This window comes from Hirundo rustica, chromosome 8, assembly GCF_015227805.2.
Source record: "Hirundo rustica isolate bHirRus1 chromosome 8, bHirRus1.pri.v3, whole genome shotgun sequence".
In the NCBI taxonomy this organism is placed as follows: domain Eukaryota; kingdom Metazoa; phylum Chordata; class Aves; order Passeriformes; family Hirundinidae; genus Hirundo; species Hirundo rustica.
The window spans coordinates 3,696,899-3,723,478 of record NC_053457.1 but is presented as its reverse complement, the minus strand read 5'-3'; the positions used below and the strand labels follow the sequence as shown (position 1 = coordinate 3,723,478).

At 46.5% G+C, this 26,580-nt stretch overlaps 1 protein-coding gene across 1 annotated transcript; it reads left to right on the top strand.

Moving 5' to 3' along the window:
* The first annotated feature begins 9,369 nt into the window (after positions 1-9,369).
* MINPP1 (multiple inositol-polyphosphate phosphatase 1) lies at positions 9,370-26,346 on the top strand. Its single transcript, XM_040071760.2, has 5 exons — positions 9,370-9,924; positions 10,503-10,691; positions 11,560-11,657; positions 12,547-12,680; positions 22,664-26,346. The coding sequence occupies exons 1-5, from the start codon at positions 9,384-9,386 to the stop codon at positions 23,061-23,063; spliced, it is 1,362 nt and encodes a 453-aa protein (XP_039927694.1). The 5' UTR covers positions 9,370-9,383; the 3' UTR covers positions 23,064-26,346.
* The last annotated feature ends 234 nt before the right edge of the window (positions 26,347-26,580 follow it).

Sequence of the window (26,580 nt, the reverse complement as noted above, 5' to 3'; positions counted from 1 at the left end):
AGGCCCAGCTCGATGTTACCTGTCCCTCTCTGGCCAAAGGAAAGAAGGAAAAGGATCCACTTACAGGAAATCAAGGGGTTTATATGGTACTTCCCAAAGTCGCAGCCAACAATTTTCAGTGGTCAAAACAGATGCCAATATTCCAACTAACCCTCTGATAGGTCCCTGTCCTTTTTAAAGCAATTCCCAGGTCCTGACCTGGAGAATTATTCTACATTCCTCTATAACTAAAAAAACAAACTGTACTAACCCATGACAGGTGCCCAGGGGGGCAGGAGGCCAATGGCCCCTGGGCTGTGCCGGCCATGGGGTGGCCACAGGCCCAGGGCAGGGCCCGAACCCTGGGCTGGCACTGCTGAGGGACCTCGGGGGCTGTGTCCAGTGCTCCCGGCCCTCCCGGCCACAGAGCCTGGAGGGGCTGGAGCGTGTCCAGGGCAGGGAACGGAGCTGGGGAAGGGGCTGGAGCCCCAGGAGCGGCTGAGGGAGCTGGGAAAGGGGCTGAGCCTGGAGAAAAGGAGGCTCAGGGGGAACCTTGTGGCTCTGCACAACTCCCTGACAGGAGGGGACAGCCGGGGGGGTCGGGCTCTGCTGCCAGGGAACAGGGACAGGACAAGGGAAAACGGCCTCAGGCTGGGCCAGGGGAGGCTCAGGTTGGACATGGGCAGGAATTTCTCCATGGAAAGGGTGCTCAGGCCTTGGCAGGGGCTGCCCAGGGAGGTTTGCAGTGCCCATGGCTGGAGGTGTCCGAGGAAGGGCCTGGAGGTGGCACTGAGTGCTCTGGGCTGGGGACAAGGTGGGCATCAAAGCTGGGCTCAGTGATCCTGGATTCTGTGATTCTGTGATTCTGTGATTGTATGAAAATTGGTATGGATTGCCCTTGCATCCAGAACCATGATGTACCTTTGGCATGGTTGCAGACTTTGGGGAGGACAGAACAAGCACCTGTCTTCATTCTAACACTGAAGGGACTGGGAGTTCACTCTCAACATCTGCTTCTCCTCTTGTGAGAGTGTATTGGTAAGTACAATGATTTCCTTGGCTTCCTGATGCCTCACCATCTCTCAAGTCTAGAGGAGATGAAAACTAAGCTTCATAAAACAGGGCAGTGAAAAGCAGGCAGAGAAGCAAAGTGAGCAGCAGTAAGTTGTTACTTCCCGTGGAAAAAATAGTGACAAAAGTTAACTAGACCAAATAAGAAATTTTGAACAGTATTTAAATGGCCTCCAAACTTCTTGGAATAATTCCCTATAAACCAGCCTTTTACAACTAGACAGAAGTTAGCATGGCCTTCACTCTCCTAAGGGTAAATGAGGGTAATCAGCATTTTTAAAAAGAAAATAAAAATTCTGAACAGGAACAGAAAATGTAGAAGGAATTGAAAAGCAGTATCAGAAGGATAATTTACTGCCTTAAAATTAGGAGAAATGTTACCAGACAACATTTTGTTTCCTGAATCTATTAAAAAGCTGCCTTGCTCATGAAGAAAATCTGTCTCAGATGACTGTGGTAATTTTAGAAAGCTGCTGACCAGCCGTGACTGTACATCTGCTGAATAACTTGGCAAACTGCCCCCATTTCCAGTCCTTCCTCCTGAATGATTTAATGAGATGTGGCTTTGAAGGCAGCATGATACAGTTGGACTCATTTCATGCCAACTCCTGACACTGAATTTTTCTGAAGCTTTTTCACAGCTTTCCCCCCCTCCCCCGTTTTCCTACGGGGATGGATGGCACTGGTCAGGGGAAGTCACACTATTGTTGTTAGTATAACATCCCTTTTGTCTTGGGCAAGAGCAGGGTTGTAAAAGAGCTGCAGGCTGGAACCTCTGGTTGGAAGCAGAGTAGAAGAACAGCGGACAGGATGAAAACATCCCAGCTCACCAAGCCCAGTGTCTGCCATCAGAGGCCGGCAAGACACCTCCTTCCTCTCACCAAGATTGCTGAATTCATCCTGTGGTCAGCTGGGGCATTTATTGCTGGAAGGCTTCTCCCAAAGCACCCCCTTCCAGCCCAGAATCCTCCTGATGCCTGGTCCATGTTCACTCACGTCTGGTTTGCAGCCATCTGAGTGCCCTCTCAGAAGCTGTGCACCACCCAGCAGTGCTCCCCTGCAGTTCCTGCCCATGGGTGGCTGTGGCCACCCACAATGGGGAGTGTTAATCTCTTCCTGTGTCCTGATAATGTCACTTCTGACTCACCTCAAACTCCGGTTTGCCGTTACGTGGCCGTGCCACACCGAGGGCTCCCAGCTGCCTGGAGATCTGCAGGTCTGTCCAAGCCTTCCTCTCCCTTTGTCTTACTGAGCTGATGAGCTTCCAGGAGAAATCCCTGCTTGCTGCAATAATTTCTCTCTGCTAAACTTCATCCTATCTCTGACTTGTTCTCTGTACTGGGGCACTGTCAATCTTTGTGCTGTCAGCAAACTTCCTTACCATGGTCTTCTTTGGCCATCCAACCCCAAACCCTGTCTGACATAACTGTACTAAAAAGATTGGCACTGGATTGATTGATTGATTCATTGATTCATTGATTGATTCTTGCTGGTTCATAGAATTCCAGAATCATTGAGGCTGGAAAATCCCTCCCAGCCCATGGAGTCCCAGCTGTGCCCGATGCCCACCTTGTCCCCAGCCCAGAGCACTCAATGCCACCTCCAGCCCTTCCTTGGACACCTCCAGCCATGGGCACTGCAAACCTCCCTGGGCAGCCACTGCCAAGGCCTGAGCACCCTTTCCATGGAGAAATTCCTCCTGGTGTCCAAACTGAACCTCCTCTGGAACAGCTTGAGGCCATTTCCCCTTGTCCTGTCCACTTCTTTCATGATTCACTATACTGAATAGTCCCCTGCCTTTAGCATGCTTGAATCTTTGAGCCTTCTTTGTGCCTGTATTTTTTGGTGAAAATACCACCAAGAAATTTACCTTCCCATATATAGAGCATAGGTCCACATAGTTTCTGTTGTTTCTGCCCTCCTCTTACTTATGTGGAAAAAGAAATTCTTATTTAAATTTACTTTTACCCTTGGAAAACCCATCTTGGCTGGGTTTTGAGGCTTTCTGAGTTTATCCCTGGGTTTCTGAATCTCCAAGCCATTCCACAGCCTGACTGATTTGCTGCATGGGGTCATGCTGCTCCAGAACTGGAAGGGCCTGCCATGTTCCAGAAAGGCAACCACATAATTATGGGGTGGCCACGCTGATGATGTTGCCCACACAGGGTGAAGCCACACTGCAAGACCAGAAACGCTGCTTGCAAAGAGGTCAAACCACTTAGGATCCCCAGAGGTTTCTGTGTTTTCTGGGAGAACAGGCTGTATCACACAAGTTTGAACGGTGCCATGCCAGAGGGGAGAGCATGTGGAGCACTCTCTGTCCATTAGGACAGCACGGGTGAGATCTGAAATCAGCCCTTTCTGCAGAAAGCAGTAATTGTATGTGTCATTCCTTTTCCAGTTCTCCCATTGCTAACCAAAATGTGGCATCAGCTATGGAAAAACCCGTTGCTTTCCTTGTGAGAATAAACTGCTCCCTACTTACATGCTCAGAAGGCAAAGGACTGCCCAGAAGAGCAGAAAGTGCCTCTGAAAAGCCCACACTTTAAAAGGAGCAGCAGGGACCTGGCAATGCACCTAGATTAAAGAGATTTAGCACTGAGTGTGTCCCCGAATCAAGAATCACTCTGCTGACATGGCTTTGCACCGGTGAGCTGAGATGTGATGCCAACAGAGAGAGAATCCAGAGCCTGGTTGCCTCCATGCCACCCAGCTACAGCAACAATGCAGCACTGCCTGCTCAGCACAAGCATCAGCTGCTGCACGTGAGCCAGGGAAGTTCAGGGCGAAGAGGGACACCCTCCTTGTGGGAGGCAAGGTGCACAAGGAACTCCCAAAGGTAACATCATCTCCCAGTGTGGAGGGGTGACCCAAAAGCAGGCTGAGTTGCTCCAAATCCACACCCTCCACCTCCTCTGAGTCTCTACCACACCCCTTCGCCTTCCTGCCTCTCTCCATGCCAGATAAGACTCCCATCAGCTTATTTCTGCCTGGCCCCACTCCTGGTGCCCAGGACAGGGACATGCTCACGGAGATCTGCTCACCTGGGCTGCTCCGTGGGCCTTGGCTGAGCCAGGCCACTGCCAGCTTGTTCCGTATCTGCAGGGCTCATCTGCTTGAGAATGACCAAGTTGGGGTGTCTGGAGGATGCACTGAATTGGGATCTTGTTGGCTTTGCTGTCTGCCCTCATGTTGGAATTAGTTTTTTTAGGGAGAAGAATTAAAACCAAATGAATTGAGGACATTCAGCTCTGGGTCTCCTGGGTTAATGCAGACCTTAGTCAGGAGGTGACACCCAGGGTGTCCCCACAGCAGCACTCCCATCTGTCTGACTTCCCTGCTGCCTCGGCTCTGTGAGGCTCAAAGGCTGACAACTAACAAGAACAAGTGCTGGTGCTGCACCTGGATCAGGACAACTCCCAGGATCAATCCATGGGATGAGCAGCTGGAGCAGCCCTGGGAGAGGGTCTTGGGGGTGCTGGGGGTGAGAGCAGAACCCCCCCGTGCCCTGGGCTGAGCCCCAGCATGGGCAGCAGAGGAGGGAGGATTCTGCCCCTCTGCCCTGTGCTCAGGTGAGAGCCCAGCTGCAGAGCTGCCCCAGCCCTGGGAACCAGCACAGGAGGGACCTGGAGCTGCTGGAGAGAGTCCAGAGGAGGCACCAGGGTGATCAGAGGGATGGAGCAGCTCTGCTGGGAGGAAAGGCTGGGAGAACTGGCATTGTTCAGCCTGGAGAGGAGAAGCTTTGGGGTGACCCAACTGTGGCCTTCCAGTGTCTGGAGGAGCTGACAAGAAAGATGGAGAGAGACTCTTTCTAAGAGATGGAGTGACAAGGGGGAAGGGCTTCCCAGTGCCAGGGATAGATGGGGTATGAGGAGGGTGGGGAGGCCCTGGCACAGGGTGCCCAGAGCAGCTGTGGCTGTCCCTGGATCCCTGGCAGTGTCCCAAGGCAAGGCTGGATGGGGCTTGGAGCAGCCTGGGGTAGGGGAAGGTGTCCCTGCCTGTGGCAGGGGTTTGGTACTGGATGATCCTTAAGGTCCCTTCCAACCCAAATCATTCTGTTATTCCATGACTATTTTGTCTCCTAAAATCATGGCCACTCATCAGATAATAAGGAATGGCTGCCAGCCAGCAGGAAAGATATTCTTGCTTAAAGATCTGTTCCTTGACAGTGAAGGAATGAGGTTGCATGAGAAGGAAAGCAGAACACAGAATTAGGGGCTGACACCTTTCCTCCCTGGACCATGCAATTAATATCTTTGGGTGTAAAAGCATTACACAGAGAGCTGAAACCATGAAAGCAGCTGAAACTTGCACAGGTGCAGGCAGTGAGTTCTGTACTATGGGGATTATCCCAATGCTCAGACTGGCAATGGGAGCATTTTCTTCATTCCTGGAAAGATCAGCTAATGGCATACACTTGGCTGGGGACTCAGGAAAATGTGGGTTCTCTGCCCTTTCACTGCTAAAGAAATACACTTCCATTAATGGCAATTACAGGCCACCAAAGCAGTGAGGAGCAGGAGGGTTTGTTTATAAGAAAAAAGGTGTTTTCAGAAGAGGCTGGTGCATTAAACTTCTCACTTGCATTTTGAATAGAGCTTGCCTTGGAAATGGATGCACCTCTACAGAAAATCCATAGATGAAGCAGAAACAAAGAAATTATTCAGGACAGGACTATTTGATTGCACTGCAAGAGAATTAAAAAATGCTGCTGTGGAAACGTGAGTCATGAACTAACCATCCTCAGCATCATCAGAACTGAAGATAGAAAAAAAAACAATAAAGGAGAATAGAAGAGGGAACAATCTGATAATGTTGCACTTGGAACAGGCATGTTTTTGGCCTCCAACTTAGATATAAAGAAGACACGAGGACCAGAAAAAATAAAATCACAGTACTTGTGGAGGGTGAAAATGCCAATGTGGCTGTTGTGTAAATGCTTTGTCCAGAGTTTTGGGCTATGAACTAGAGGTGTTGTGACTCCTCATAGAATGATATCTTATTGATAAGATTTTCCCTGTCCTAATAGAAAATATCCTGTGAAACCATTCAAAATACATATCTGAACAATTTCATGGCATACAATAGGATGTCAAGATTTAATGTGACATGAGAGGAACAAGGAAGGGATCGAAGGGATCCCATGTGGGGTAATTGTCTGCCCTTGACAACTCAGAGCATGGAAATCCCTTTCTGGAAGAGAAACTGGGATGACAAACCATTCTTTATTTAATTACCCTTTAACTTCACATTTACAATCTCTAACAAAAAACTCCTTGAATTCTCCTTTTCTCCCTCACACACAGCAGCTCAGGTGCACACTATAATAGTCAAAATAGTATATGTAATATGCAAAATCCTTTTCCTACTAAAACCAAGTACGGATTCCTTACAGTGAATAATTACACAGAAGATGGAATGGGTTTGTTTGGTTTTTTGGGGTTTTTTTGTATTTATAAAACACCCTCAATAGGTTTCAAAGCAACACTGTATGCAGTCTCATGCTGGTCTTGTTATAAAAGATGATACACTAGAAGGGATTTGTGGTAGATATGTCTAATATAAACTAAATGAGCCACAGGAAAGAGGCCAAGTAGCCCTGCACAGAGTCACTGGGAGACAGCTGAGTCACACTGCCCTGCTCTAACAGAGAGCCCATAACTTTGCTCAGAGCTTGAAATCACTTACTTATTCACATATTTTCTTTTCCCCTTCTCTTTCACCATTACAGGCTTTACCTACCCTGTTTGAGCCTTAGCATACTCTTGTATTAACTCTTTCTTTGGGATATTGATGAGCTGGGAGACAGGTGAGCTACACACTTTCCAGCAGAATTTCACTAGTGGACTAAATAGATCATGAAAATTTATTTATTCACTGAAAATTCTCAGCTGCAGAAGCAATACCCTGAGTATGCAGGCAGGGAATAAAAGCTGACTCTGTATAAAACACAGGTCCCCCCAGGATGTGCTGTGGGCCAAAAGCTCAGATAGCTCTGTTTCCTTAGCTACAAGCTGGTATCTATTCAATAGTGAGGGCTTAGCTGAAAATTAATATAATCAGCATGGGGATGTTTTGCTTATGTTTTTGCCCAAACTGTTTTGTAACCTGATGTGTCACCACTGCGCTTCTCAGGCTTTTCCACAGGATGCCTCTTTTTATCCTTTGCTTTTCTAAGCCTCTCTAAGCTTTTCTGGATAGGTCATTACAATGCCATCATTCCATGCTGCCAGCAGTGCCAGCGGGATGTGATTGAGTCCGCAGGGATGGCTCCCAGCAGGGCCCAGGCTCTGCTGCAGGGACCCAGAGCCACGGGCAGGGCCTGAGCCCAGCGATTGCCCCGGCACGGGAGGCACAGCTTCTTCCCTGGGCGCTGCCCGGCCCTGAGCACATTGTCCACACGGCCTGGGGGGGCTCCTCCCTGCGGCTGCTGCAGAGCTGTGTGCGCACAGTGCTGTGCCCTGGGCTCTGGGATGGCCCTGCTGGAGCACGGAGGGGGCACCGGGTGCCCGCTGGGCTCCCTTCAGCCTGACCCTTCCTGGCATTCTGTGTTTATAACCAATACTGGTGGCCTTCTGGACATGGCTGTCAGCTGGAAGCGTCCCTGACTGCAAACTTCCTGCTCACACTTGTTTTTACACAGCTGCCTATTTCTATCTGCTCTTGCTGAAAACAAAAAAAGCAAGTTAAAAGGAGTTGGACTCCTCTGAGGAGACTCAGGGGTTTCTTTCTCATGCCATAACTTCCCGACAAGAGGGTGCAGCCCAGAGGGCATCAGGGTCTGGTGCCAGGGAACAGGGACAGGACAAGGGGAAACGGCCTCAGGCTGTGCCAGGGGAGGCTCAGGTTGGACATGGGCAGGAATTTCTCCATGGAAAGGGTGCTCAGGCCTTGGCAGGGGCTGCCCAGGGAGGTTTGCAGTGCCCATGGCTGGAGGTGTCCAAGGAAGGGCTGGAGGTGGCACTGAGTGCTCTGGGCTGGGCACAAGGTGGGCATCGGGCACAGCTGGGACTCCATGGGCTGAGAACACTTTTCACTTCAACAACCCTGAGATTCTGTGGGTTTGGTGATCTATGTGTGTTCCTTCCAACTCAAGAGATTCTATGATTCTATGGAAAAACCCACATGTCCCACGGTGCTGACCCCTGCAGCAGCCACCTACAATCCTCTCACAGCATCACTACCTTGAGTACAATCCAGCTGGTTTTTAGCAAAAAAAAAGAGCCGAAGACATTTGTGAAAGAGCCTTCTTGGCTTTGGTCACCCATGTTGGAGGACAAAGTGAATTCTGAGGGGAGCTGCAGTCCCCAGCAGCGATCCTGGTTTGGGATGAATTTCTGCCATGAAAAAGCAACAAAGAAGAGATTGTACTATCTTTTTAAAAATCTTTCTATGCCAGAGCTTCTCTAGTGATGGAGATATGCACATCATAGCTGAAGTTTTCACAGAGCCCTGAGAAATGGGATAGCTTTAAAGTTTACTTCCATATCCCCGCTTGCCCCATTCCCAGCACGGCCTAGATCCAGTGTTTTGACTGAAGTGGCCTTAATATTTCGCTAATTTAAGTGCTTATTAGACTAATCTGATGAATAAAACATGGTAGGGATTTGTTAGCAAGTTTCTGCTGTTGCTTTTTATCAACAGATAGATTCTCTGAAACAGGACTCCAGGAGACAGCAGCACATTCTGCTTCCAGTTGAACAAGGTGCACTTTAGTAATAGTAAACCTTAGAGCTGACAATACATTGCACAACTGCAGAGAAGAAAGAGGAGTAATTTAAAATTTTTCAGAACTGGCACACCTTGGACACTGGTCACCAAGAACGTTGGGTTGTACTGAGCCCATCTGCTTCACAGGGTTTGATTTTTACAGAGAAAGACAACGTAGCTTGTCTCTACCTGTTTCCCTACTGCAGTCGATCCAGTTGTTCTGCCTGTACAGAGGAATTAAACCATTCCCCTCGTGTCTGACTGTGTGTTGACTTTTTTGCTTTTACTGAGCTCCCTGAAGTCAGTGGAGCTCTATAGAGGTAAAACAGATGCAAAAATAGGTCAGACAGTTCATGGCTCCCCTCAGGGCTCCCGCCTGGGTGGGTACGAGTGTCCCGGGATGGAGCGGACGAAGCCGAGAGGGGTCGGGTGCGGCTGTGATGGAGCGGGCGATACCGTGAGGAGCCAGGAAGAGCTTTATTGAGGCGAGTGAAGCCGTGAGAGGGCGGGCGGAGCCGTGAGGGGACGGCAGGAGCCGGGCCGGGGCGGTCCCTGGAGCGGCTGAAGCCGTGAAGAGGCGGCCCCGCTCCACCTCTTCCTGCGGCAGCCCCGCAGCGGTAGCCATGGCGCCTCGCCGGGAAGCCGGTCTGCTGGTGCTGCTCCTCGTCCTGCCGCTGGCGAGCGCGGGGCTGAGCGGCTACTTCGGCACCAAGTCCCGCTACGAGGAGGTGAATCCGCACCTGGTGAGCGACCCGCTGTCGCTGGGTCCCGCGGCGGGCGGGTCGCTGCCTTCCTCCTGCACTCCGCTGCAGCTCCGCGCCGTGCTCCGGCACGGCACCCGCTACCCCACGGCCGGGCAGATCCGCCGGCTGGGCGAGCTGCACGCCCGGCTGCTCCGCCGGGCCGCGGGAGCCGCCGCCTGCCCCGCCGCCGCCGCCCTGGCCGACTGGCCCATGTGGTACGAGGAGAGCCTGGACGGGCGGCTGGCGCCGCAGGGCCGGCGCGACATGGAGCAGCTGGCCCGGCGCATGGCCGCCCGCTTCCCCGCGCTCTTCGCCGCCCGCCGCCGCCTGGCGCTGGCCAGCAGCTCCAAGCACCGCTGCCTGCAGAGCGGGGCGGCCTTCCGCCGCGGGCTCGGCCCGACCCTCGACTTCGGCGGCGACGGTGAGTGTGAGACAGCCGCATCCTTCCCCGGGGGGGGCCTTGGCTTTTCATGAAGGGCTGAGGGGTTCCCAGCTCTCCCAAGGGGATGGGAGACTCCTGTGCCCTCCCTGCGGGACTGGAGCAGCCCCTGGCCTTCCTTCCCTGAGGGATTCCCGCCTCTCCCAAAGGTGATGGTGTGCCTCACACCCTCCTTGCGGGGGCTCCATCCCTCTCCTTAGGGAGCCCTGTGCATTCCCTGAGAGCTGGGGGAGCCTCGATCCAACGCTGAGGATGCACCTGACCTCCCTGAGGGGCTGGGGGACTCCTGATGCCTTCCTGGGTGGCTGGAAGAATCCCTCCCTGAGGGAGCCCCCGATGCTCCCAGAGGGGTTGGGAATGTCCCTTGCCCTCCCTGTGGCTGAGGGAAGCCACGAGACCAGTCCCACATCCCCCGTGCCCAGCTTGAGGGGGACCCTGCATCCCCTCCATGGGGATGTGGCTGTGATGGGCGGGCTGTCCCTTGGGGGGTGCCATGGTGGCCACGTCCTGGTACCCTTAGAGATTTTGGTGCTCCCCTTGATGCCCACGTTTGCTTTCAGAGGTGGAGGTTGAAGTTAACGACTCCCTGATGCGGTTCTTTGATCACTGCGCCAAGTTTGTCGCCCTGGTGGAGGAGAATGATGCGGCCATGTGCCAGGTGAACGCCTTCAAAGAGGGGCCTGAGATGAAGAAGGTCCTGGAGAAAGTGGCCAGTGCCTTGTGTTTGCCGGTGGAGGAGCTAAATGCAGGTAAGGAATTCCTGTTACAGGTGTCTTTGGCTCCGAGGCTGGCCAAGAACGACTTCTAAGACGTGTAGTTACGCAGAGTAGGCAATTTAAAGTGGCTGTGACTTGGTGATGCAGGCTCTAATTAAGCGCATGAGACTGTAAGTCTGTGTTGGTTTTGCGGTAACAAATGATTGTCAGATAGTGGTCAGAAGAAAAAGATGTTTGAAAATTTCTTTCCTGTAGATGAAATCAGCTTTGCCTGGTTTTGGAAGGATTTTCTTTTAATTTTGCTTTCTGGAGCAGATGTAGCTTTTGTGAAACCCATTACAAGTCAAGCACATAAATGACCTGAGGAAAAGGAGGTCCGTGTGATAATTCAGCTGTCCAGAAGTGCTGGGTTCCCTGTGCAGTCAAATGGTGGGAAAAGCCCCCCAAAATACGTGTTGCTGTTGGGATTGCAGCCTTGGGGACATGCTGGAAACAAAGTTCAGCCTGGTGCTGCTTGTACTCAGCTGCTGATGTGGAGGGGGAGTTGTCCAAGACCTCACAACTTCTCTGTGTTGACTCTTCTGACCTGTGTGGCTCCACCAGCAGCTGACACCTATTACACATCAGCAGATGGGCAGCATTTAATGTGAAATGCTCTTGTTTTCCCTTGTAATTATGTAATGTGAAGAGCTTGCAGTCCAAACTTTGGATGTTGCACAATAATTTTGTTAAACTGTGTATTTTTTGTGCTTGGTCTTTGTCCTGCCATTTATTTATCGAGTTTCATTGTTTGCATTGCCAAACAGTAATTGCAATTCATTTTAGAGGTAAATTGAGGAGAGGAAGTTTCTACTTGTGTAGCAGTCGTTTATCTCTAGCTTGTTTGTTGGATTTATTGCAGATCTTGTTCAAGTGGCTTTTCTCACCTGCTCATATGAGCTGGCCATAAAAAATGTGACCTCCCCATGGTGTTCACTCTTCAGTGAAGAAGATGCCAAGGTAACGTGCTCTAGTGGAAAGTGTGGCAGAGGGTTTGGGATGAGACGATCTTAAATGGCCTTCCACCCCAAACCATTCTGTAATGTGTGTTTTTCACATGATAAAATTCACTCCAGGGCTCATCAAATGAGGTCTTCCAGGGCCTCTAAGACTCTGTTTGGTTTTGGGGCCTGTCAGCTCTCTAAACCAAATAAATGCCTGTTGACAAGACCCACTAGAACACAGATAAATGAGACAAATGTTTGTTCCTCTTCTTTGAAATTTGTTTGATGTAACTTTTGATGTTCAGTAAGGCTTCCACAAGGCTCTTAAGGAAATTTGCACCTCTGGGAATAGAGGAGAACACCTTTGCATAGGTAGGTGTTTGGCAAAAGGGTGGGCAGTGAGGAATAAGTGATCCTCTGTCTAAGTGGATCAGAGTCACCATGGGCTTCTGCTGAGACCTGCCCTCTTCAGTCTACTTATAAATAATTCAGCAGGGAGGTGGGAAATGACTTTGATGTCAGGGAAGGAACAGAGAACGAGGAGTACTCTTGCATAATTCCAAGGCACAGTTCTGTCTGCTTGAGATTTGTGCACGTCTCTGGAACGTAAAAACAGACAGGCTGGGCTAAAGGTGTGGGAAGAATGATGAGCCAAAGGCAAAATCAGTAGTGCTAAAAAAGCAGTGGATAGTGCTTGTCTCGTGATATGCAGCACCTCACCTGAGTGATTGTTGCCAGATGCTGAATTTGGTCACTCTTCGGTCTGATCTGTTGTCTGGTTTTATGCTGAAGCTGTTTCACCGGGAGCCTTGGTGTTTGGGGTTGTTTTTGTGTCACTGCTCCAGGCTGTGAGCTTTTTGTTTTCCTTTGGTGCAGTAATAAAAGCCTGTGAACTCTAACTTTAGGTGCTGGAATACCTGAACGACCTGAAGCAATACTGGAAGCGAGGATATGGCTATGACATCAACAGTCGCTCCAGCTGCATTTTATTCCAAGATATCTTCCAGCACTTGGACAAAGCAGTGGAAGAGAGCAAAAGGTAAATCAAGAGGCTTCAGTGCTTTGAGTGTGAGCTTTCTGTGGTCAATCCTGGGCTGGATTTCATGTGAGGTTCAGTACTTTACTTCCAAACATGGCAACATTAGGAGAGCTGGGCTAGGAGAACTTTAACAGCAACAATACAGTTTTTACTGGAGCAGTATTACTTTGAAGAATTTTTTTTTTTTTTTGCTTTCATTGATGCTTTTGTGCTCGGCTAAAGTATTTCCATCTTTTAACTTGCTTATCCACACAGGCCTTCAGAGGACAGACAACTCTGATAGTGGTGTTATCTTCCTGCGGTTTGAGAGGAGTCACTGAGTTAAAATAATGAGCTTTTTTTTGTTAAAAATGTCCTCGTTAAAAATAATTTGTGGCCTAAATGTTAATTTACAGCCTGCGTGCATGTTCTTTTGTAAACTGAACAATTACAAATTCATGGTTAATCATCAGTCACATGAATTAATACCTTAGCAGATTAGTGTGGAAATTTTATAAAAGTACAGGGTATCAAGGATAGGGCCATAAGATTCTATAATGGAAGGAGAGTGATCAATTTTGTTCCTCTTCAGTGTCGTTTCCTCTTCACGCACTGAGAGCCTTTCAATCCTTACATTACACGCACTAGTTGCAGCTCTGTGTCTCAGCTGTATATAAAACATCCCTGTAAGTTTAATAATAGCAAATTTTAAACACCCAAAAGCTGTAGCTGGAAGAAAGAGGTACAGATGGAGATTTCTGGTTTATTTGGAGCTGGATCAGCAGTTGCTAAATTGGGAGGTGGGAAGAGCAGGTGTCTGAGGCAGAGCTCCCAAGCACTGTAGTAACTTTGTGTCTTTCAGCGTTGGCTGTGGAAGTTCAGTTGCAACCCCTGGGGCTCTCCTGTTGTGTTGCCATCACAGAGGGAAGCGGGCAGTGAGTGTAAAGTATCAGGACCCTAAATCTGGTAAAATCCCAAGCTGGGTGAGTGTGGGCCTGACATCTCTAAGTCTGAAGAGACTTTAGCCAGCTAGCAGCTGCTAACTTTTTCCTGAGGGAAAAGTTCTCAAGAAAGCCTCTTCTCAAAACAATCTTGGCAAACAGCTATCCTTTCCCAAAACAGTCCTTCTCCAGGTGGTGTTTTGCTGTTTCTCTAGTTTCACCAACAGAATTAGAGAGGTGTTGCTCCTATTCACCAATCGTGTTAAGTCTGTATCAGAACACCTTCTAAAAGGTGGTAAGAATTAGACAATAAAGCCTTTTCTATACTCTTTGCCTTCTGAAATATTTGGAGTCTTTAATCTTTCTGTCGTGTCCTACAGCGACAGAGTGAGCTGTCTCCAGGATGAGCCTCATCCTGAACAGGAAGTGGAAGGCCGAGGTAGCCGAGGCCACGGGAATGTGTTACTCCCTTCCACAACAGGAGGTGGCAGTCGTAAAGCACTGGAGACCTGGGAATGAGCTGGGTTGGATGTGGGAATCTACCGGGGCCAGCTTGTCTGTCTTGGAACCTAGGGAGCAGAGATGCAGCTAATCCAATTTCATCTACAGAGAGAGATTTATCTCTTTTTCATCTGTGGAGAGAGACACCCTGTGGCAGTGTGAGAGTACAGTGAAAAATGAGAAAACGTACAAATAAAAAGATAATGCCAGTCTCTTCTTTCTTTTTATGGTGATGGTCATCTTCAATGCAACAGGTTAGATATTTTTGCAACATTTTCAGAAGGTGAACTTTTCTGATCGTGAAAAACGCCAATCACTTGTTTTAAAATTTTAAAAGTTTAATAGTAAATAAGGTGGTTATAAAAAATAGAATTAGAGTAAAAAATTGAACAATTTTAGAGTTAGGACAATACGAGACAATAAAAACAAAGTTACAGACGTCTGGGTGCCTTCCCGAGCCACAAGCTCTGGAGAAGGACCCTGGTTAACAAAGGATTATCTCTTAAAAGCAATAGCCTGTTGAATATTCATACATTTCATACATGATGTATAAATTCCATTCAAACAAAGAATCATCTCTGTTTTTGTGGGGTTTTTTTTCTTTTTTTTTTTTTAAATCTCTATGGCATCCTCAAGGCTGAGACAGGCAGGAGGAGTTGGTCTCTTCTGATAAGGAAGTAGTAAATTCTTTTTTTTCTCTGAAAGATTTACGTTTTCCTGTGGTTAGTACATAAAAACTACATTTTAACTACAAAACTATATTTACCGTACTATCAAACTATTAATACAACACCAACAATCAACACAACACATATAGTAAATGTCTTGCTTAGAGCCATATAATATGCACTTTTCACGTGATGATGAAATGTCTTTTAGTGGAATATCGTTTCAATTTAATGATGTTTAGCATTGATTTATGACTGGCTGCTTGCTCTAAAAATTTGAGAAAAAGAAATTACTCAAAAAAGAATTTAAGAAAAAACCATTACTTTCAGGGCATTATCTTTGCCCCTAAAATCTCTGTTCTTTTTGGAAAGTTTGGATTGGGGTATCCAGAAGTACAAAGGGGCAGCATTTCTGTCCTGGTAAGAAGCTGAGGGATCTGGATTACCTGTTCTTCTCCAGACTTGGCAGTGGAGAGCAGTGTTGGCTGTATTTTTGTAGCATACTTTATTCATTTATGTTCAATGGCTTTGTTCTATTTTCATTTCCAGTTACGGTGAAATTAAAAAGAAAATCTGTTTCCTCCATGAAGTGATTGTTGCCCTTGCAGTCTGCTCACCAAACTTAGTTGCCTTATCAAAGCTTGCTTTCATTTCCTTGGTGGAAAACCCTTCCTGCTGGTTAATCTATTCTTAGGAATATGACGAAAATGGTAATAAATACCTATTGCTAATTAGTCCCACTTTCAGTTTGCAGTGCAAAAGTTTCAGATGTTTTGAGGCTCTCCCATCATGTGAATTCCTGTATAACTCTGGGGTTTAAGCTAGCAGTAGTCTGTTCTGTGCAGGTCTTGCTGTACAACACAGTAGTGTTAGAAGCTGTGAAAGGGATAGTTTGGGGGCCAGAGCTCTCTTCCATACAAATCTTCTTAGTTACAAAAATATAATTAAATGTATCACAAGAGATGTATATAAGATGAAACCATTTCTGCTTAGGAGATAGACTTTGGTTAAAAGCTTCACTTATTCCATATCAATTGCAGGTGGTTTGCTGTACTGAAATTGTGTTGTTGGGCAGTTGTCTTCTGTCTTCACAATTATAAAGAGATGTATTTTTCTCAAGTCTGCCTGCCAGGGATAGAAAATAGCCAGAGAAGCTGTTGAAGAATTACTTTCCACTGCTGGTTTTCCCAGCAGTTTAATGAACAGTATTTTGCCCACAGGAGCTGTGTGTTGATGAATAATTCAGGTATTTTGATACTTAATGCAGTATGAAGCTGCTCATCTGATTTTAAAAGTCTTTGCAGCTGCACACTTGGGCAGAAGTGGATTTGCAAATCAGTTGTGGCACACTTTAAAGCATATTCAGCTATCCACTAAATCTGTTTTAGACTTTGCATTTTTTTTCCTTCTAGTTTCAAATATTTAACAGTAATATTTCTTGCTGGTGAAAGAATATGATACACCTGTTATTGCTTGTACTGTCCAAATGGATTCTGGAAATTGGGAAGATGCTTTGTGCCACCATCTCAGTATTTACAGTGTATATTGATAATACCAGCCTATAGCTGCACATATGCGTTGCAAAATATTTGGTGGTGGTTTCCTCTGAGAGAGTAAACGGGTCCATGGTATTAAAAAAAATATTTATTTGAATATGGTTCAAGATCAATTGAAGGTAATCTTTGTGAGTTATACCACAAAGCTGTACGGTCAACAGACCAATTTGGCAATTTATTGGTAGCTTTTATTGTTGCATGTAATTTGCCTTCTTTGCAGGTCACTTCCCAACACAATTGGTAACCTTTCAGGAGTCATTTACTGCTGTGCCCTAATTACTCCTTCCAAACCTATGACTCAGTACAAAGGAATAGATTGGATGATCTAAAACCACTTCAGAGTTCAAAACTGTACAAAGGGAACCGAGCAAAAAGCTTCTAAGTATGCAGTAGCAATGAAATAATTAGGTTGAAGATCCCCTTTTGCTCAGGTTCAAAACGTTCAGTCATGTTTTTCATTAAAACCCCTTCACTGCTGCTGGGATGACTTTCATTAATAAACACAGTGGATGTCTGTCAGCACCTCTGTATCAGAGTATATGGTTGGCTTTGATTGCTCCATCTTTCAAAGGTGGGACTTCTGACATGACTAAAGAGAGCTTTTGGGGAAGCCAGAGGTGTGAAATTCACCACAGATCCTTGTGGCACATTCAGCAGCATCCCTGTGTCTGCATTTCTGAAGAGTATGTGTTTGCTGACTTCTCTCAGAGAGCTGGGCAGCCCAGGGTCTCTCCCCTGGGAATGTGGCTGCTCATCTGGCTGCCCAGAACTAGTGATTTAAAGTTTCTTGGGCCTTTCAGACTCTCCAGCATGTCCTCAATCTCATGTTCATTAGTTAATAAATGCTTGCTCAGGTTTGATCTGAAAAGGTATCTGAGCAACTTTGATAGAGTCATAGCCTTTTATGAAATAATGAGAAAACCAAATGAAACAATACCTAGGCAAGTAACAGACAAATGAACTGGTCTGACCAGTGTCTACCTTGGGCAGAAAGGGTTTGACAGATGCCATCAGCCCCTTGGTTTGGTTTTGGCTCATGATGGGTCAACACTGAGCATTGTGCTGCTGCTGCAGTTTGCTGAGGTTTGAAACAATGGGAGAGGTGGTATCAACCAGGAAAGAGCCTTTGGAAGTGCAGCAGCTCTGCAGTGAGACGTAAGGAGGCCTAGCCTAATTAGCTCTGAGTTATTAAGTGTTCCGGGACTAGATAAGAACCTTTTAATCAGGGTTTTTAATGAGTTTTGGGTAGTCCAGTCAGCTTTTCAAGTTTGCTTTTGTCATGAGTGAGCTTGCTCCTTCTGCAACAGAAGAAAAATTTTCGCTTGTCAGTGTTAGTGGTGGCATTTTGTTGTGTTGGTGCTGATTCTGGGAATGGAAGTTTTGACATATGAGGAATGATTACTGTTTGACAGATTATTTTTTTTACTTTTTTTTTTTTAATTATTATTCTTCCCACTGGTGAAAACCCTCTGAGCTTTAATACTACTTAAATATTTCTGATGTCCTCTGAGTGTTGTCACTACCTTCCCTGATATCTGCCCCTTCTTTCTATGTTTAGGGTTTGTCCAGCTTTTTTCTTGAAATAAATCACAAGGGGAAGTGAGGAGAATGAAGAATTCATCCCATAGTGGAAAGCAGGTTTTAGAGTCCTTTGACCTGGCTTTTTTTATTAGGGAGAAAAGGGACAGAATGTAGTCTAAGCTTGCTTGTTAAACAAGTGTTAAAACTTACCTTCTGTGGAGTTGTTGGAGGGATTTTTACATGAGGTTTGAAGGTTGGCCAGTTGAGCTTTGCTGCAGGAAACGTTTTGTCTTATCCCACTATTTCCTGGGGTTTTGAGTTACTTCTAACTGAAAGTCCAATCAGTGCTTAGGAAATAACTTTGGTTAAAAGTTTCCATATGGAAAATGAGCTGTCAGTAGTCCTGTGAAGAGTAGGAATGATCTGCTTTTCAGGATGGGTGAGCTGATGCAGAAGATTCAGAGTTAAAGCCAAATCTTCTGAGATCTAGGAGAACTAGAATTTGCCTGATTGATAAATCTCACATCTGTGCTTCTCCACAGTGCTTCTTTTCCCCCATGGTAACACTTGGCTTTTGAGGTAGTGCTGCTGAATTGTTCAGTACTTTCTTCTTTTCATCTGTGGTCAGGTTTACTCAAAAGGTTAAAACCAAAAAAAATCTGTAAAACCGCAATGTGGGCAGTTCAGGAGCTGGCACATCTCTCCAGTGAAACCTGCTTGTGTTCTATCTGCTGAGAGCCCCTTCTGCTCATCTGGAAGTGCCCCATGGAATGAATGTGAAACCAATCACTTTCAAACAAGCTCCTAATATTTTATGGCAGAGTTGTATGCACAGTCCCCTCATCTCCCATCAAAGGTGGGAATGAGATTTCCTCAGTGGGCTTTCCCAAGCCATATGCTGGTAAATAAAAGGGAAGGGTAAAGTGCATTGAAATTCCATTAGTAATTGCCAGAGTACGATGCTGAGAGCTTTGATGCTTCCAACAAGACGCTGAGTCATTGATAGATTGTGAGGCAAATTGAGTGTGGAAATGTCAGGCCTGCCATTTAATATTTTATCAGCCTCTGCTACTGTTTATCAGTGTTTTGCTGCTTGTTCTGCTTTTATCAGAAATGCAGGGACAACTGTAACCTTTGCCTGTGTATATTCTCTGAAGAGGTAATCTGTCATCATTTACCCCATAATTAAAAATATTGCTGTTTAATCTTGATGGCCATTTTGATTGTCATTGCTGGATGATAGGAAACCACATCCGAGCTGGAGCCCTGACCCTGGAGACTGAACAGGGAGTGCTGGAGCAGTCTGGGAAATCATCAGTGCTGGTGAAAGACCAGGCATGCTGTGTTAAAGAGGCTGTGGGGAACTCCAGGGCTGTGTCTATCAGGAAACGGTTTTAATCCTCATTAAACTAATCTGGGGGGATAGCTCTGAGTGGGAGAGGTTTGTTCTGCCTCCCAAGGCTGTTTGGCCTGTTGGCATGAGGATTTCATGAAACTAAAGCAGGTGAAGGAAAAACTCAAGCTATGCTGAGAATGAGCATCTTGTTTAGTCCTTCTTTTCCCAGTTCTTCCCTTGTTCCTAAAAGCTTGTCTGTGCTATGATTTGTTTCCTGCTTTGCAAACATATGCCTTGCTGGGGTTTTTTTTATTATTTACTTTTTGCTCTATTTTTTTGTGATTTACTTCCATTTCAACATTCCTGCTTAGCATCAACTGGAAAGTAAAGCCAAACTTTGCTTAAAGCCAGCACTGATAGCCAGAATGTTTTGTGGTTGTTTTGTTTGTTTGTTTTGGTTGGGGTTTTTTTGTTGTTTTTGTTTTGTTTTTTGTTTTTTTGTCTTAGCATTTCTGAAGCCTTTTTTGAGTAGTGGGATGTGAAATCCATTCCCTCTGGAGTTAGTAATGCCTATGTAAGGTTGTTTTGGAGATTCTACCACCATATTTGCATTCTCAGCTTCCCTCTTAGTTAACGAAACAAAGACCACCATGCAGCTGGGATGACATGAAAATACAAGTAACTAAATAAGGGAAAAATTTAAAAAGCAACTCCATGAGAAAATCAGAATTCCAGGCCAGTCCTGTAGAAATAATGTTCCAGACTAATACTGCTGAGCATCTTGATAAATCTGATACACCTGAGAAGTGTTAGGATGGCTTTTTAAAAGGAAAACATTCCTCTTGGAGCTCTTGGGAGGGATCAGCAAATATAAAATAGGGTGATCTGGTAGCCACAGTCATGATTTTCAAACATCTTTCTGAACAGGTTTCCTTAAGAAATCGAGCAGATGGGGTTAAGGGGAAAGGTCCTTACACAGGGAAAAAAATTGATTGAAAGTTACAAGAAATGGAAGGTAGGGACAGCTGATTGATTTTTTTTCCTAGCAGAGATAGAGCTGGAAAGATCTGACCTGCTTGAAATGTTGTAAATGACGCAGGGAAAAGAGGTGACAAGTTCAGTGGCATTGTAAATGTGGCAGTTTTATTCAAGATATGTAAGATGAAGTGCTTCTACTAGGAAGTTGTGAAAGGACCTGGGGAGACTGACTGGGCTGGAAAACTGAGGGCAGAGCTGTCAAGTGATCCACATGGGGAAAAATGATCTTATCACCTGTTGGATAGAATCTGGGAGAATTTATTGTTCAGGGCCTGAGTTATGAGGTGGTTGTAGCTGTCTGCGATAGCTCAAACTTCAGGCAAATGGAGTTTGGAGCAGCCTGGTCTATGGAAGGTCCTGACAGGGAGTTTGGAATGAGATGATGTTTAGCGTCCCTTCCAATCCAAACCATTCCATGTTGGATATCAGGAATTAAGCAGAGAGCTCATGGGATTTCTGTGTAGCTTATGGTTCTTGAGTATTGTGCATTCTGATATTCTGATCTAAAGGGATATAGCTCATGTTGAAAATTGTGGGAGGACAAGTAGGATTTCTCAACTTGGAAAGAAAGCTATTGCACAGCTCCAAGTACAATGGATTAAATGGTGTCTACAAACAGAAAAAATTAGAGCAGTGTGTGAAGCTGTGCAACGCCTTGCCACAGGACATTCTGTGTGCTAGAACTGCACGTGGATTGAAGGAGAGATTTGGCAAAGGAGTGATTCATTACCTAGAAGCCACCTTTGGCTTGGGAGACTTCTAAGCTGGAAATTGCAGGAGATCAAAGGAATGGCCTTCTGTTTCCTTCCGTAGACATCTGTCTTGCTGCTCTGACAGGAGGGATGTGAATGTGTCCTAAAATCTAAAAATACTTCCCTGTGGGTGTGTGGATGGGAAGAGGATACACGTGAACTGGTCAAGCGGACAAGAGAGGGAAGGAAGGAGAAAGGGATTCAAGGATCCAAAAGCTTTACAATTTTGAAATGAGTGAAGGGGTCATAAACAGCAAGGGGAGAGCATGGGCAGGAACGCTGATTTTGGAGGAACTGGAAGAGTGTGGTGAATGTAAAGATCTTGGTGCAACAAAGGCGTAGGTGGGAAAAAACACAATGTCCTCCCTTTATGTGAGAAACCTTTATAAGAGAACCTTTAAGTGGCTGCTTCTTTTGGACAGAAGACAGGCAGGGCTTGGATATATTTTTTAAGGGATGGTTTGTCTAAGGGGGGAGCCTGAGGAGTGAAGTCAGAAGGGCTCAGGCTCATCAGGAGCATGGTACAAGGTGTGTGTCAGAGTTGTTGCACTGAGCTGGTAGGGCCCATCCTGGCCCAGCACTGAATTCCTGCTGAGCTGATCAAAGTTCCAATCCACAGGAAAGTCTCCCAGTTAACCATTTTTCCACTGCTTTGGGTTGGAGCGGAGGAAACGCCTCCTTTTCAGACCAATCAAGATGTGCCTCCTGAAAGCTAAAACCTGTATTTACCTGTGCTAGATCGAGTGACCTGTGCCACTTGGAAATGGTCCCCAAAAGGCATCATCCTTCTCCCGAGCAAGGGTCAGATTTTCCTCTTGGCTGGCGCGTCCTGGCACAGCAAGCCAGCTCTTATCTCCTCTTTGGCTGAGCACTGTGCAACCTTTTGTTACATAAACTGGCCTCGGTCATGGTACGAGTCCATGACTTGATTTGCTGACCTGTTCCTGAGGGAGCATCATCTCCTTATGCACTGCTTGGTGTCCTCAGGAACTGGTAATAGCAGAATTCCTGCTGGTCATTTGGACTGCTAAACTGGGGAGGGATAACTGTTGTCCTGCATCACTGTCTCCAGAGTAAATTTGGTAAATGCTGATGATGATTTGAAGGAGCCTCTCTCACACTCAGTGAAGGGCTTGACTGTATATGTGAGCTCCGTTCCCTGCCCTGGACACGCTCCAGCCCCTCCAGGCTCTGTGGCCGGGAGGGCCCAGCACTGGACACAGCCCTCGAGGTCCCTCAGCAGCGCCAGCCCAGGGTTCGGGCCCTGCCCTGGGCCTGTGGCCACCCTATGGCCGGCACAGCCCAGGGGCCATTGGCCTCCTGCCCCCCTGGGCACCCCCGGGCTCCCGTGCAGCCGCTGGCACAGCACCCCCAGGGCCTTTCCCGACGGGCCCTTTCCAGCCCCTGTGCCCCAGCCTGGAGCTGCAGGGCCTGGGCTGAGCCCGGGGCAGGACCCAGCACTTGGCCTTGCTGAGCCTCACTGCATTGGCCTCGGATCAATACTTGGACGAATTTGGGAAGCTGCATTTAGAATGTCTGCAACAGACTGAATTTCCCAAACAGGTTTTTCTCAGGAGTAACACAGGTTCAAGGTGCCCTTCAGCTGTGGTTGCTGGCAGCTGCATCATGTGTTGGTGTTTAGTTTAAAGCACAGGCTCTCGCTCATCCCTTCCGCTTCTTTTCTTTTGTAGCTCCAAACCCATTTCTTCACCTCTGATTGTCCAAGTTGGGCACGCAGAGACCCTGCAGCCCCTGCTCGCCCTGATGGGTTACTTCAAAGATGATGAGCCCCTGCTGGCCGACAACTACGCCCGGCACGCGCAACGGAAATTCCGCAGCGGCCGCATCGTGCCTTACGCAGCCAACCTGGTGTTCGTGCTCTACCACTGCGACCACGTGAACGCCTCCCAGGAGGAGTACCAGGTGCAGCTGCTGCTCAACGAGAAACCGCTGTCCTTCCATCACTCCAACGAGACCACCTCCACCTACACGGGCCTCAAGGACTACTACAAGGACATCCTGGAAAACTGCCACTTCAAAGAGGAGTGCCAATTGCCCAAAGTCAACATCACTGCTGTCGATGAGCTGTGAGGGAATGAAACGGAACTGGTGTTCTTCAGATTGGTCTGAGTTCAGTTCCACAGGCGTTGGGGACAAGCACTTTGGATGATTTGCTGCTGCTGTGTTGATTTTCTAACCTTGCAGATTTGGGGGGTTGTCTCAGCTCAGTGCACTGGTTCTCTGTTGCATAATCAGAACTGCATAAACAACTGCTGTCACAGGGAAGTTGTAAGAAATGCGTGATGCAAGACACAAATACCCGTGTGTTTGTATGTGCAAATAAGCCGATTTCATTGGTCACCTCTGTTATGAATGGGCTGTAGATGGATTTAAGAGCTGGAGCAGCTTCTATTTTATTGGATCAGAAGGTGCTTGGACTGAATCAGTGTGGGTTTGTGCTGCCTGTGTTTCTCGCTGCTGTTTTCCTGTGCCACGCATGAAATATTGCAAACCATTTTTTGATCCTTTTCCCAAGCTTCTAGAAGGGAGAGGCTACCTAGTTCTCCACAGCTGCACAACTTCTGCCTGGACAGCACCATTTCTATTTTGGGCATTTTAAAGCAGGAGGAGTTCCTGCATGCATCACCTGCTTGAAAAGGGGCAAGGAATTAAAAGTCCTAAGGTCATCCTCGACCCATCGTGCATAGCAAGTTAGTCTCCAGGGTAAGTAAATTGTCTTTAAACAGAAGTAGGAAAAAAAGAAATAAAAGTGAGGGAATGGAAAGTAGCCACTCTTCCTTTAAGGTGCTCTGGGACTTGCAGCAGTTATAGTCTTAGTACTCGAGTGTCCTTTCACTAACACCATCCATTTCTGGTGTTATTTGGGCCAGGGCATTCAGGTTAGGCTGTGCCATGGCTTTGAATCTCTTGGTCCTGGCCAGGTGGTGACAGTTTTCCTACCAGCTCTGGCTGGAAAGCACCTCTGATGTCTCCAGCCTCCTGCTTGAAAAGGAATTGTTGCTAACTCTAAATCCAGGTTTTTGAACAGTATAAAGATTGGGCTGAGACTTGACTTCTGCTAGCTTTAAGGCACCCAACAAGCTGCCACTTATATAGTAGGCCTTACACATTTGATGTGTCGCCTTGCTGTTGAAATGCAGCTGCTTTTAAAGAGGTGTATGGCATAGAAGGACTGGTGATATTTTAAAGCAACTGCACTTTAAGTAGGTTCCTTTATGCCTGAAAGCTGGCAAGTATTTTAGATCTCTGCAGTGTGACAGTAAAAGGAAAACTGAAGATAACTGATGAGAAATGTCTGAATTAAGTCAGATAAAGATTTCTTCATCACCTGCAAGGGAATGGCTGGCTGACCAAGTTGTCCCAAAGCAAATAAGAGTATGGATTTATGGTGCTGGTCACTCTTGAAGTGTGCGCTCTCACCATCTAATTAACATTAGGAACTCACCCTGTAAAGTGAGATTTAGTTTGCTGTGTTTCCTGGGCAGGAGGTGAAGACTGGGAATAAGTGATTACCACATCATAGCCTGCAGCAGTTGAGGGTATAAATGTCTGTAGTGCACCTGATAAGTCCTTTTTGTAAGCTCACCCCCAGAACTGGGAACTTAACTGCTGCAAAAACAGAAAAAAGAAAGAAAAGAAAGCCAAGCTCCCAAGCTGAGAAGTTACATTTAGTGTATTTTTTTTTTTTTTCCTGGGGACTTGGTCTTTTGTCACTTTTTTCTTCTTAATATACCTTGTATAAAAGCACTTCATGTTTACATACCTGTAAGTTAAGGAGCAATTGAACACCTGGTTTTTGCTGTTGCTCTCTGAGTTAAGGGCATTTCCCTACCTGTGGCTGTAGGGCCCTGTTTGATTAGTGCACCACTTGCTGCAGAGACCAAGAGATCACCGAAGATACTGATTCAAATATTTCAACACTTGCCTGTGTTAAATCTGCAGCTCCTTCTGAAGCTGAAGAAATGGTTAGGGAGGAGTTCAGTGCTGCAACAACCAGAGGAATATAGGTCAGGATAATTGTCAGCCCCTGCATATGACTACTGCTCAATCACCTTTGCATGTCTCCTTTTTCACATGATCCTGCCTTGAAACTAAGTCAACTGATGAAAATGGTCGTGACAGATCCCAGTTAGGAACTTTATTGCAACATTTGAGTCGGGCTACAAAGAAATGAGCCTTTGTTTAAAGGCAGTTAAGTTTGGAAAGAGCAGATAGGAGAGTGCGAAAATCCACCTTTGAACAAATATTTTTTTTTCTGTGAGTCAGCGATGATTCATGAACAGAAAGGATGAAAGCCTGACTATGGGAGATGAATGGAGGATTCTGTTGTCAGTTCAGCAAGACTGATTTTAAGACATCACATTTGTTAAAGGATACATCCTTCTTCCTTATGGAGGGAGGAATACATTGCACTTGACTGCTTTTTTGATTGTGTGCCAGATGAGGTGCAGGAACCAAAAAACTCCTTCTATTGTGGAGTGCCCTCAGAAGCTGTTCCTGTTTCACCTTGGGGCCTGGGTCCTTCATACCCCCAGTGCAACAGATCTCTCTTCAGTGTCTGTCAGCAATTAACTGGAGAGGAAAATGTGCTGTTGAGGCTCTGATCTGTGTTTAGAGGATGCTCTCACTCACTCCTCTGGCAGAATTAGAGGCTCAGTGTGGAAACTTTGCACCATTGTGGCACTACAGAAGTGTTGGGACATAAATACTCTTGGAACTTATTCTGATACTTAGCACTGGGGAGGTGACTGCACTCTGATCCTTTTGTCTAATAAACAAAGATGGTTGTTTAGGTACTTAAATAATGAAAACTAAAATAGATCAAAATACTTCTCCAGAGCTGGGCATTAGCTCAGTACGCAGTGTTTGATCAGGCTGCTGCAGCTCCTGGCAGTGCACATTCCCACATCCTGCAAAAGTCCTGCAAGACAAATAATGCTTTCTCTTTCTCCCTGAGGCTCTGGAGGCCTCATCTCAGACATCTGTCAAGGACTGTCTTTGTAACCTTTCTGAAACTGGAAGCTTTCCCATCACTGATGGGAAATACCAGCAGTGTTCTTGTATGCTGGCCTTCAATATGTGTGAAGTACATGTTAATTTGCTAAATGTTTAATCTTTCTGAGTATTTTTTTTCTGTCTAGTAAGAGCTGCTGTTGTGGTTAGTGTGGAGCTGTCAAAGGCAGATTTGTAATGATCTGGTACTAACTGGATGAATTGGGAGAACTTGTGGATTTTTAGTGCTGTGAAATAAAACTGCACACTTTCTTCATCTGTTTTCTGAGCAGAATAATGACATGATCTTTGGAATCATGGTTGTGTTTTCCTTCAAAATACACTTGGGAGATTGCTGTTACGTATGTTGGTGTCTCTGATTATTTTAAGTCAACAGATTGCTCAATGGTTAATAGATAATGCCTTAATGAGGTTTTTTACGCTCACATTTTGAGGGGACTGAAGATTTACTCTTGTTTACAGGAACCATGGTATAAAAAGCAGTAACAATTTCCTGACAAGGTTTTTGCAGATGCAAAAAGGGTGTGATGGCTGGGATGGCATCAGTTTTGATTAAGGGCTGTTTCTGCATTTT